Here is a 13,653-nt window from a genome sequence, read left to right on the forward strand (position 1 = left end):
TTTGTATTAAAGAAACACAACATCAAATACATATACTATTTGTATGTGTGTGTTTGTACGTGTGGGGGTGTGTGTGTGACAGTGTGTCTCACTATGTTGCCCAGACTGGAGTACAGTAGTTATTCATAGGCACAATCATGATGCACTATAGCCTTGAACTCCTGGCCTCCAGTGATCCTCCTCATTTTAGCCTTGAAGTAGCTGGGACTACAGGCATGTGCCACCATGCCCAGCACTATTTGTCCTTAAAGCTTTTAAAGCTGCCAACTCTGGACGGCTAATAGGATAGTTTTCCAACACCTCTTAAAAAATGGAGTTACTCTATATTAAGGTATTTGTAAAATACTGAGCTAATTTCTCAAAAATTAAGTATTCTTGGAATTTAGGCTTTCTTGGAATCTGTATTTACCTTAACATTAAGAATGATCCCTTGAAATGATTAAAAAGTTGCTAAAACAATTGTTAACCTCTCTTCACTAAGAGAATTTAGGTTAATATTTGATTGTGACCATCCCTTTCAAAACACTTTTAGACATAACTATATCCATATTCCTAGAGCACAGGTTCTGTGTGCTAGAAGTAATGCTATCTTAACAAGTACTGCCCTACTGCCATCCCAGAAGCAGCATGCCTTCTCCTTCACTGAACTCAGCTTATTCCAAAGCAGGTAATGGTGCGTACTTTCTTGGTAAACTTCAGTTTTGTGTGGGATGGGTGGGTGGGGGTGTGTGTGTGTGTGTGTGTGTGTTAACAATTCCGAAGTTTACCATCATGGTATCATGGTTTATATCAGGAAATACCTCACTACTCCACCACTACGGAGAGAGGGACAGACGAGAGAGAGAGACAGAGAGAGAGAGAGAGAGAGAGAGAGAGAGAGAAATTTATTCCACAGACTTATTCCTTGAAACTCTTCAAGCCTCCAGGGGAAATTTTGGTTTGAGACTTGGTAATGATTCATATCTCATTTTACATAAACCAATTCACATAACCCTCAGAGAGAAAAGCACAGACTTTCAGAAAGGAAAAAGTATTCAGGACAATATTTTCCTGAAGTAAACTTCCCAATGGGGAACACAAAGACTCCACTTTCAACCTTCTGTGGATATTTGATATATCTGGAATTTTTTTAAAATGCCTTAGAAACAGAAATGTATTTTTTACTAGAAAAGCTACTGTTTATTTTTTCAGAGAAATGTGGCCCCAAATAGCATGTCATCAATGAATGAAAGGTTTTCTTAAAGGGAGTAATACTGAAATGAATTAATTGAAAGAAACAAATTTTCTCCAGTGTTCTGAAATGTTCAGGGCTAAATATAATAGGCTTTTAAAATACTGGGGTTTTTTAATTGGCAAAGGAATGAAAGTTATTTTTATTTAAGAAATAGTAATTTGATGGTTAAATTAACTGTAAAAACAAAATTTAAATTATTGCTAGATGGAAGAAAAACTAGATATGACACATATGTGTTTATCAAGATTTATATATGTAGATAGAGACATAAAATCTACTTACCTAATTTGATTAAAAAATGCTGGAAAAATAAATTAATTAGGGAATATGTTTATAATCCGTATACTTTGATTTAGCAGACCCTATAAAATTTCATATAAATGTGAATACATACAAAAAAATCCTATGTTTTTAATGTCTGCCTAGCACTTTTCTTTCTGCTGGGATTTTGGGTATGTCTATAAAAGTCTACCTCCATCACCACCCTCTACTCTCAACTTGGATATATTTATTTATTGATACTGTGGAGCTATTTGATCAGATCAACTATCAGGTCACTCATGGTAATTTTTCTTTAGAGGTAGGGAAAGAACAAATTAAATGGAAGAAAGCTGAAAGGGCTTCTTCTGTAACACTCTAATCTGATGTTAACTTCTTGAATAATACATAAATTATAATATGACCAGCTTTGGCTTCTCATTCTCTCATTCTCCCTTAAATATTTAAAATAAATATATGAATCAAGGTCCTATACATATTGATTTCCAGTGTATATATTTACCACTACTAGCCAAGACTACATTCTACTCTATGTATTAATCCATATTTAGGTGTCAGCATACCAAAATACTCAAGAAAATGAAAGCAACCTGCTTCATTTGGCCCTAGGGCAGTGGTGCCCCCTCTACACAAAGGAAACCTGAGTATAGAACTGTATCCCCTATTCTTACCTGCCACCTGGCATAGCTGAGTAGATGTGAAATGTCTCTATACTACTACAGTATTTCAGCTTTCAACACTAGCAACACAGTTTTTTAAAAAGGTGAAAGGAGGTAAAAATAGTTAAAATACCAGTACTTTAATCAAAGAACCCCAGGTCTCTTCTACCTGCTTTTTGAATCTAAATTCCAAGGAAACAGGGTCATCAAAATCCATGAATTCAAAAAGAAAAATTAAATGATTAAAAAGTTCTTTCTGGCTCTCCCTAATCCTCACAGCAATATAAAAGGAAATCACTTTGAATGACTTTTTTAGTAATATAACAGTAAGATATAGAATACTGAATATTTCTGGCAACAAAGGAAAGTTATTCATGCAATCCAGAGACTTAGAAATCCTCACATTATTCAGTAATCCAATAATTTTCACCCACTTTCTCATCAAAACATTTCATAAAGCAGTTATCTAAAGAGTGAAACTGATTCATTCCTTTCTCCACTGGTACAAGCCCTGACTGAGTAGCCCAAAGTTAAGTGGCAGAAAGGAGAAAGGAAAAGTTGTGGTGGGTGTCCCTAGAATTGGCCCAGGGGTTTTACTGATGCATCAAACAGAAAACACCCTTGTCCCTCTCTTTTCCTCTTCCAGGCTGCTGAAGTTTATACATACCAATACAGTAATCACCAACAGAAAGATTAATAACCTAAAAAGTATAACAACAACACATCCAGTTGAACATGATACAAGAACAGGGAGATTCACATCTTTTTAAGTAGTCTATATATTATGCATAACTTTTCGAGTAGGCATAATCCAGCCTAGAAATAGACTACTGCCTTAGAATATTCCCTGAAGTTTCTTCTTGCCCTAAGATTCTAAAAGAAAGGCTTTTACATGGCAAACCCCCACAGGAAAATACTTTTGACTAGGGAATCCAAGCCAGATTCTCTTCTTTGGGGTTTACATATTAGGATTTTGAGTGGAGATGGGGCTTTCCCAAACCATGCATTCCTTCTCCCATATTACCCTGGCTCCTCTCTTGGCTTTACCCCCACAGACTCCTACTCTTCCTGTAACTCTCACCTGAAATGCCACTTCCCATAGCCACCATTCCCCAGCTCTCAGGCCTAAGTTTGAGTCCCATGGAACCTCAGACTTCCTCTATCCCAGTAAAACATGGTAGATAATTTTATTTATGGAAATTCCAAGAGCTATTTCCCTAAAGTAAACATATTCCAAAGTGGGCATCATAACACTCCCAGGAGGCTGCATGTGATCAAAGGGTTACTGGGCATGGGCATCAGCAGCCTGGTAAAGGAAGAGAGGAAGAAGGGTGTTTTCTGTTTGATACATCAGTAAAACCCCTTGGCCAACTCTAGGGAAACCTACCACAAAGATCTACATTACTCTGGTGTTTCTGGAGGTAGACAGGGATGGTTTACTTACTTTGTTTTATTGTTGGGGATGTTGATAGGCAAAGGCAACAATCAAGGCCTTGGATTCTTGGACATAATCAAAGACTTGGATTATATTTTTCTAAGATTTTACACCTAACTGCGAAAGAAAGTTGAACTTTATATTAAAATCATTCCTTAAAAACTGAGAAGAGTAGATTTTCACCATGACTGTTAGGCCTTCAGACCAAAGGTTAAAGGAGTATACACTGAGAAGGCATGATTCAAAGGATAAAGAAGAACTACTCTGGGTCCAAACTGAGAATCAAACACACACAGTACTATGTGACTTCACTAAATTGAGGAAGCCTAAAAAACTCATTAATGCAAAATAAAATCCGATATTAAACTCACCTCTTTAAACTACTAAATTGAAAGAAGTAGATGAGAGTGGAGTCAAATTGGTCTCAAAACTACTCCTGCCTCACCTGCACAGGCATAGTAGGCTAGGGATTTGGCTAATGCTATGGACTTGCAGTAAAACAAGCTTGGCAACCATTGGCAAATCTGCTTTGGGGAATGTCAATGAAGCATAGAGTTAAGAGCTTGGGCTTTTGACTCAAGACTACCTGGATTTAAATACAGGTTCATACAGTTACTATGTTTATACTTCAATTCCTCATCTGTAAATGACGGTAATAGTTTACTCAAAATACTTTTTGTGGAGATTATACAAATATTTAATATGTAAAACAATGTCAGATATTTAATAAGCCGTCAATAAATACTACTTACTATCCCTATGATTACTACTACTAATAGACACCACCAGAGAAACTGGAAGGCAGTACTGTGCCAAGGATAGGAGAAAAGGATTCTGAATCAAGTTAAAGTATGTTAGCAAAATAGTTCAGGAAAGAGGAGCCCTAGAAGCAAAGAAGCACCATTTCATGGGTATCTTTAGAGTCTGGTGTTGGAGATTATCTATGGACTCAGAGCCACAGCACTGATTTCACTAACAGATTTTCTCATTGCTCTCCATGGTAGAGAGTAGCTGGGATTCATACATGGCATCAAGCCAATGGATCAACCAACAGAAAAAAAAACATTTCCATTTTAAGTTCAGATTGGGAGAACTTTTACAGAGAGCCATCAACTAAGGGGCTGTGGAGTTCAAATGTTTCACTTAAGTCTCTGTAGAAATAATAGCCCGGATTATTCTCAGATTTCATCACACCCAGAGTGCCTTATTAATTCTCCCTGTTGGTGAATGGTAGCTAAGAAAAAAAATGGTAGAAAGACTGAGTCTCCAAATGATATGAATGATTCTGTATCACATGACTAGAATATTTAAATGGAGAATATTCTGAGATCATTTCAGAATAGAACAGTCTGTTAAGGTTTTACAGAAGAGGCAGGTATAGAATGGGGCTTTACATTCGATTCAAATAATACAGAAGGTACCAGAAGGTTGGGGTTATAGAAAGCCATCCAATCAGATATTAAATGACATCAACAGTTCAGAGGAAGAAAAAGACAAATTTTTAAGAAATCTGAAAAAAATGAATTTGTTTTTTCTGGAGCAGAATTCAAGTAGGAGAGTAATGAGAAGGAAGACTGGGGAAATAAGAGAAAACAGCATATTAGATAGCCTTGTATCTGTAGATAAGAAGTTTAAACTTAAATTATAAAGGAGGAAAATCACTACAGATTTTAGGATATGATTCTGACAGTAAGATGGATATGAGAAACAAAAAACTGGAAACAAAAATGCCTAGAAATCTATTCATTTCACTTAGCTGTCTTACCAAAAACAGGCTCATTTTGTCTAAAATCCTGTCATACTTTATCTGTATCTCTTTTGATGATTTAGTCCATTCTCACACTGCTAAAAAAGACATACCCAAGACTCAGTAATTTACAAAGGAAAGAAGTTTAATTGACTCATAGTTCAGCATGGCTGGGGAAGCCTCAAGAAACTTACAATCATGGCAGAAGGGGAAGCAAACATGTCCTTCTTCACATGGTGGCAACAAGGAGAAGTGCCAAGTAAAAGGGGGAAAAGCCCTTTATAAAATCATCAGATCCATGAGAATTCACTCACTATCAAGAGAACAACAGCATGGGGGTAACCACCCCATGATTCAGTTACCTCCTACCAGGTCCCTCCCATGACACGTGGGGATTATGGGAACTACACTTCAAGCTGAGATTTGGGTGGGGACGCAGACAAACAATATCAAATGATTTGCTTTGTATGTATCATACTTTATCTGCTAGAGATATCAGAGTTTATAGGTTAAGAGCATGAACTCTGGGGTCAAGGCTAAATGAGTTCAAATCCCAGTTCCACTAGGTCCTTAGCACCTATCTGTGCCTCAGTTTCCTTATCTATAAAACAGAGATAATATAAAACCTGACTCAAATTGATGTTATGAGGATTAAATCACTTAACACATGTAAAGTGATCAGAACAATGCATCTCACACAATAAGTAGTATGGTTAGTTATTATCTGGGTCAGATTCAACACTGTATCTCCAAAAATATTAGCACAAAAGTAAGTACTTGATGATTGTTGAAAGAATGAATGGAAACAAGCTAGTTTAGCCATGTGGGAATGTGACAGAAAAACAATAGGATTTAGCAAATGATTAAATAAAGACAGTGAGGGAAAAGGAAGATGCAGGTGCCCCTGTGATATCCAACTTGTATGACTGAGAGAATAACAACAGGATTAAGGGAAGCCAAGAAAGGAAGCCATTTCGGAATGAAAGGACGTGGAATGTTTGGTTTTAGATATCTTGAGGCTAAAATGACAATGAGTCACAGCAGCTTTAGCAGCACTGGGATTCTGGGGAGGAGGAGAAGTCTGGCCATAATTTTAGAAGGTGACTGCAGAAGAACTTCAAGGATATTGCTTTGTATTTTCTTTAATTAGGACTACCTTCTCTCCACTGAATTCAAATTAATTAGGTGGTGTTGTGTTCATATTCATCATCTTATCTAAATCACCTTAATTGATATAAATTATAGTTGAGTACTAAACATTACATGCAGTAAAAAGAAATCCATATTTTAAAAGATCATTCAAGCATTTTATTAGGCTACCTCTATAACTAAATAGTAAAATATTAAAAATGATGATAATAAAAGATGACTGAGAACTTACCCTGAATCACAGAAACAGTTCCACAACCCTTGGCCATGACTCCAGAGTAAGCGATTAAAAACCCGGTTGAAAATCCGATATAAATTTACTTCTTCGACATCAGGCACCTTCCAGATGCGTGGAAGAACCGTACGAATGCTTGTTTTCACTATGTCCAAAACCTAGTGGAAAAACCAAAGTACTTATGATCTAGGAATGTATATCTGTGTCTAAAATTCAAAGATGTAGCTTGAGCCCAGGAGTTCCAGACCAGCCTGGGCAATATAGTGAGAACCTGTCTCTACAAAACTTTTTTAAAAATTAGTCTGGCATTATGACCCACATCTGCAGTCCCAGCTACCTGGGGGGGCTAAGATGGGAAGACTGCTTGAGCTCAAGTGGTCAAGGATGCAGTAAACCATGATGAAAAGTAAAATAAATAAAAATAAAATTCAAAGAGGAACACACACACACACACTGAACAATAGTATAGAACAAAAAGTCTAGAAATAGGCCCATGCATTTATGAAACTTCAGTATATGACAGAGGCAATAACTCAGATCAGTGGATAGAGATTTTGAAATTATAATCTTTATGGATTAGATGAAGAAAAGATAAAGCTGAATCCCTCATTAAAAAGAATCAACTCTAGAGGGGCTAAGGTCTTACATGTTTATAAAAATAAACTATTCTATATCTCAGTGGAAAGTATAGGAGAGTATTTATTGAACCATGGGCTAGAAAAATACTACTTAAGTCACAAAAAGATATGGACCATAAAAGATTAATAGATTTTGATTATATAAAAATTAAGAACTTCTGGTCATTAAATACACCTTAAAGAAAATAAAAGACAAACTTACAAACTGCAAAAATATATTCAAATAATATATGTCCAAAAAAAGATTAGTATCAGGAATATATAAAGAATGTTTACCAAAATTTTTAATAGAAAAAAAAGGACAAAACATTACAAACAGGTATTTCAGAAAAGAGGAAATAAATATGCCCAATAAACATAAAGAACAAAAATTAAAGTTATAATAAGATATCCACGTAGTTGACAAAAATTAAAAGTCTGATGATATCAAGTGCTAGAGAGGATATGGAATCTGCCGGGTCTCTTAGACATTGCTAGTGTGAGTACAGATCGGTGCACATATTGGAAAACAGTCTGGCATTATCTTCTAAAGTTGAAAATTAATATCCCTATGGCTCAGCAGTTTTACTTCTGAAATAATCTCTCACAGGTGAAAATAGGAGGTGGCATGTACAAGAACGTTCATAGCAGCTGTTAACAATTGTAAACACCTAGAAACAATCAAACTCTTCAACAATAAGAGAGTGAATAAATGAACAGTGGATACTCACCCCCTCTGGACTATTACACAGTATTAATACAGTAGTCGAAATGAATCAAATATGACACACAAGACAGAACATCTTCATAATAAATGGTAAGGTAAAAAATGTACTAGAGGCCGGGTGCAGTGGCTCAAGCCTGTAATTCCAGCACTTTGGGAGGCCGAGACGGGTGGATCACGAGGTCTGGAGATCGAGACCATCCTGGCTAACAGGGTGAAACCCCGTCTCTACTAAAAAAAATACAAAAAACTAGCCGGGCGAGGTGGCGGGTGCCTGTAGTCCCAGCTACTCGGGAGGCTGAGGCAGGAGAATGGCGAGAACCCAGGAGGCGGAGCTTGCAGTGAGCCGAGATCCGGCCACTGCACTCCAGCCTGGGCGACAGAGCGAGACTCCGTCTCAAAAAAAAAAAAAAATGTACTAGAGACTAAATATATAGCATGATACCACCCCCTTTTTTTGAGGCAAGGTCTTGCTCTGTCACCCAGGTTGGATTTCAGGGGCACAATCTCAGCTCACTGTAGCCTCAACCTCTTAGGATCAAGCTATCCTCCCATCTCAGCCTCCTGAGAAGGTGGGACAACAGGCACACACCACCATGCCCGGCTAATTTTTGTAATTTTGTAGAGAAAGGGTTTCACCACATTGCCCAGGTTGGTCTTGAACTTCTGAGCTCAAGTGATCTGCCCACCAAGGTTGCCCAAAGTGCTGGGATTAAAGGTATGCGCCATCACCCCTGGCCATGATACCCTTGTAATAGAAGTAAAAACAATTAAGTTTTAAAAACACATGGGGAATACACATAAACATTTTTTATATATATGGTATATATACCATATATATATGGTATAAGGTATATATATATGAAAGAAAGAAAGAAAGCCAGAGAGAGCAAGAGAGAAAGAAGAGGAGCGGAGGGGAGGGGAAGGGAGGGGAGGGGAAGGGGAGGGGAGGGGAGGGGAGGGGAGGGGAGGGGAGGGGAGGGGAGGGGAGGGGAGGGGAGGGAGGGAAGGGAAGGGAAGGGAAGGGAAGGGAAGGGAAGGGAAGGGAAGGGAAGGGAAGGGAAGAGAGTGAACACTGAGTTCAAGAATATAGCTACCGGGGAAATGGGGAGCCACGGGGATGGAAGGGAATCATTTGGTTATATACGTTATTTCCAAGAATCTAGCTTTTGATTTGGGTGTTGGGTTCACAGGTGGTATAGTAAACTTCAAAACACTAAATAACACTAAATAAAAGCAGGCCATGCACAAACCAATCATGAAAGAGTATCGTGAAATAAGGACTATGATTAATCTGGACCACTGAAATCCTAGAGGTCCTAAAAAATTTGTAAACCCCAAAAAACTCTTTTGTCTAATTCACATATACTTGATACTTACACAATGTAGGTATTTCCAATAAAATTCTTTTGTAAAAAAACAAAACAAAACAAAGAAAAATAAAATATCAAATACTAATATTCTGATCTCCATTCATCAAAGTGGATTTTTCACTTTTTATCTAGCTATAATTATGGCAACTGCCTATAAAAATGAAAGTGAAAGATGAAAAGGGAAAAAGACTTTCAAACATAAAGACTAAATAAAGACATTTCTCTCAACAGACACAAACATGAAGAATTGGAAGCAGATGAAAGAATGATTTGTTTCTCTTTAAAACAGCAATATTTAAAGAAATGATGTTAGTTATCTCTGATCAAGGCAAATTTAGAATAAACATTTGTTTAAAAATAAATTTAGTAAAAAGTTTTCAAGGTGATATTTATAGAAGACTAGGAACTACAGCTTCTCACAGGGAAATGCGTGAGCAGCAGCATTCCTTCCCTTCCTGTTCCAGCTTCCTGCACTGTGATGGGGGCAGTAATACAAATCCTACTGTAGGTTAGGGTGTGTCCTAGGGAAGGGGCAGAGGATGAGGAGGGAAAATGCAATCTGTAATAAAGTTGTGTGTGAAAAACTCATGGAAAGGCTCATTATTACAGGTAACAAATGCTTCATTATAAAGAGGAATATCTTAAAACCTTTCACAATAATACTGAAATGTGAGTATCAAGGCATTAATTCCTGCCTTTTAGTTTTTACAATTTTAATTTAAGCTATTAGTTTAACTCTTTATATTTTTTAGTGTAGAAAGCAGTGCGCTCATGACTATGTGATATAAGAATCAACACTAGCTGTAAATGAGAAATTTAAATCATCTTTCTTCTCAATTTTCCTTTCTACTTTCTGTCAATATATTAGTAAGTAATAATAGGCCAAAAGTCATAATGCAGAAAGGAAAGAATAAGAAAGTAGCCAAGATAACCCATATATTAGTCTCAAGGATAAATATGAGTTATATAAAATAACCGAAATTGAAAAGTGTTATTGATACTGACAATTTTAACATTACCTTAAGTTCATCAGTATTCACATTATATTATAAAATTATTATTCAACTTTAAAATGATAAAGGATTTGAGATCATGGAGTATTCATTCATTTCTTTTTAAATACACTTCAAGGGCAACTAACATGTATCATCTGTCTGCTCTATGCCAAACACTGTGCTAGGTACATTACTTAGATTATTTTGACCACTACTCTGCATATATTTTCTTCTTAATTTAGAGGGAATTTTAATAGCATGACAGTACCATATTCTAGCCCATACATGACTAAAAGCAGCAACTTCAGAATGGAACCAGGGAGTTAGGGATGGGGAATGCTTCTGCTCCATTCCTAATGTTTTCTTCAATATGGAGGTGGAAAAATCTGCAGGCTTCATGGTACTCCATCAGGCACCCCTATCTAAGAAGCAATTTTCCAGATTGGTGAGACTGGCATGGTCTGGGCAAATTAGGCACATTCTCCTTCCTGTCCAGAGCAAACTACTGGGAATACACATTCCTCTTTGCTTCTCTTTGCTTTCAGTTTTCAAGGAGCCTCTCCAAGAAGGCAAGCTTTGGTCCTGGGAGACCCACCCCTAATTGGAGGACATTGAACAACACAAACTGAGGGAACAGGAACCCAAATCCTTCAACTCTCCTCTGAGTCTTCACATAAGCTCTTTCCTCTGCCTGAAACAGTCTTCTCCTATCTCTTCATCTGATAAACTTCCATGTTTCACTTCAAATGCCACTTCTAAGGGAAACTTTACCTGTCACTGAACTATTGTTTGATATCTTAATGCCCAGTTCTTCCTTTATTAGCAATCATCCTATTTTATTTTAATTTCCTGTTTAATTAATGGAGAGTGTTATACATATAAAGGGAGGAAATTGTGCCCATCTTGGTAATAAAGTTACCAGATCCCCAAGGCTTAAGACAACGTCTATCATTTAGTAGGTTCCTGTCTTAGTGAGTCATTCCTTGCAAGAAAGTAACACCTATGTAGACAAGGTAAAAATCATTGAGAGAACTTACCATGTGCCAAGCACTGTCCCAAGCACTTTAACATATATTAACTCATTTAATCCTCAAAACAAAAACATGAGGTAGATACTATTGGTCCACAGTCCCTTTCCAAAAATCTCAAGCCTAGATTCCATAATCATACATATTATTATTTCTGCAGGAAAAAAATGTAAATATTCAAACCAAGAGATAGACAAAATAAATACATAACTTCTTGTCAGGTCATTGTCACCAAATGAATTCAGGTGGGTTAGATTTTGCTGCTTAGCGGTTATGAAAATTTTTTTGGTTGTGAAAACATTTTGGATCCCCATTTTATGGATGAGAAAACTTAGGCACAAAGCAGATAAGCAACTTGCCCAACATTACCCAACTCATTGTATCCAGACCTACCCTCTTAACCACATCCAGCACTGCCTCACAATTTAGTTTTTCCAGATGCCAGTAGCAAAAGCCTAGAAGAGAACCCCATTATCTCTTCTTAGATTCAGATTCATCTCTAGTCCAATGGTATTTTGAAGGAGGGTGAGATCACTGTGTACAAACAAGGTTGCCTAGGCACCCCCTCCTTTATGGCTATGGAGTATGGAATAGTTTGTTTAGAAGGCTATACAGATGGGGAAGCAATGACTGTACTTTTAGCAAAACTCTCACTTAATAATTTTAAGAAAGCACAGATCAGATAGGCAAGAAATCAGACTGGAATGAGATAAATTAGTGCCAGTTCTACTTGTGATGCTTTTTTGGATTTCTGGTGCTTTGGGGATTGAAGAAATTGGGTGGAAGATGAATAATTTGTGAAACACAAAAATAAATGATCAGCAAGATGCCCTTGTGTTTATCTGTGGGCTTAAGTGAGGCTAACTTATAGAATATAGGTATCCATTTCCTTACATTATGACTTTTAAAAGCATCCCAATCCAACATTAAGCTCTCCAAGGGAAAAAATAAATAGGAGATTCAGTCAATGACAACATTAATAAAATGAAAAGATTTGTCTTTTCCATATGAAATATAGCACATTTGAAGGCATAAAGCACACAGATAAATTCATATTTTGCAAGAGCATACAGATGTTGAATGACAAACTGCTCCATATGGCTGAACAGTTGGTCCTAAATTAAAATAATGGCACAAGGTGAAGGCGGTTTAGAAATAAGATTAAAATCACTACATGCTGTACTAATGATGCATGCAGCAGCGATGGCTATAGGGTAAAGGCATCTTTGCTGATACAAAACGAACAGCTCTGAATAGCATCTATGTCAGCCTGAATAAAACAGAGATGGAAAATAGTATCATCAAAATGCATGCAGAAGCAGCCACAGTAGGTATTAAAAATAAATTGCTATTTAGAGAAGTAATACTTGATGAACAAGGATCTCTTAGCACCCTAAAATAAATGCAAACCTTACTATCATTAGTGATTTCTCTTCATCCTCCAGTCTTAGTTTATGTCTAGGTATCACATCAGATAGTAAGCTTTTCAGCAAATCTGGCATTCTTCGCAGCCCACCAACACGGCTATATTTTCATACTTCAGATATATTCCTCACAAACTATATAAAGCAACTGCATTCTTGGCAGAAAGCTAAATTATGCAAGTATGGAGTTACCACAACATGACATTAAATAAGATTAACTACTTCTATTTTCACCTGGTGAGGGTTCTTTTCAGGATTTAATTCCCATACCCTTGATCTTTACATTTTACATCCATTAAGGAAAATATGAAGGCAAATAATTTTTTTTTATTTCCAAGAACAGAAAAAAGGAAAGCATGTGGAAGACTCTGTGTGTATGTCATTTTAATCTTGGAGCTTTACAACAGGCTAATAAACAACCACGAATGCCTCAATCCTGGAACAGGAAAAGTGAGATACATATTTCAAGAATTAAGATACTTAAATAAGAGTCTTGTGCCACCATACCTTGAATAGTGCCTGGGGCATGGCAGTCGCTCAATAAATATCTGTTGAATGCATGATTAAGTGAGCAAATAAATGAATGAGTAAACAACTCTCAAAATCCCTAACAGTGTCTAGCATATTATTTGTATAAAATTGGCAACCAATAAATGTTTGTTAAATTAAAATGTATCACGCACAGCCTTTATGGCAGCCATGGAGATGTGCCACTTAAATTAACATGTTTCAAAGAACTCAGTTAGCTGAAGGC

At 36.8% G+C, this 13,653-nt stretch overlaps 1 protein-coding gene across 6 annotated transcripts in view; it reads right to left on the minus strand.

The window, feature by feature from the left end:
• TTLL7 (tubulin tyrosine ligase like 7) overlaps positions 1–13,653 on the minus strand; it is a 143,656-nt gene that overhangs the window by 15,730 nt on the left and 114,273 nt on the right. For all 6 annotated transcript variants that reach the window (XM_050805770.1, XM_050805773.1, XM_050805771.1 and 3 more), the window contains one exon: positions 6,736–6,896. In XM_050805770.1, the coding sequence (XP_050661727.1) occupies positions 6,736–6,896 (161 nt within the window). The remainder of the gene's footprint in view (positions 1–6,735; positions 6,897–13,653) is intronic.

This window comes from Macaca thibetana, chromosome 1 (assembly GCF_024542745.1).
Source record: "Macaca thibetana thibetana isolate TM-01 chromosome 1, ASM2454274v1, whole genome shotgun sequence".
Classification (NCBI taxonomy): domain Eukaryota; kingdom Metazoa; phylum Chordata; class Mammalia; order Primates; family Cercopithecidae; genus Macaca; species Macaca thibetana.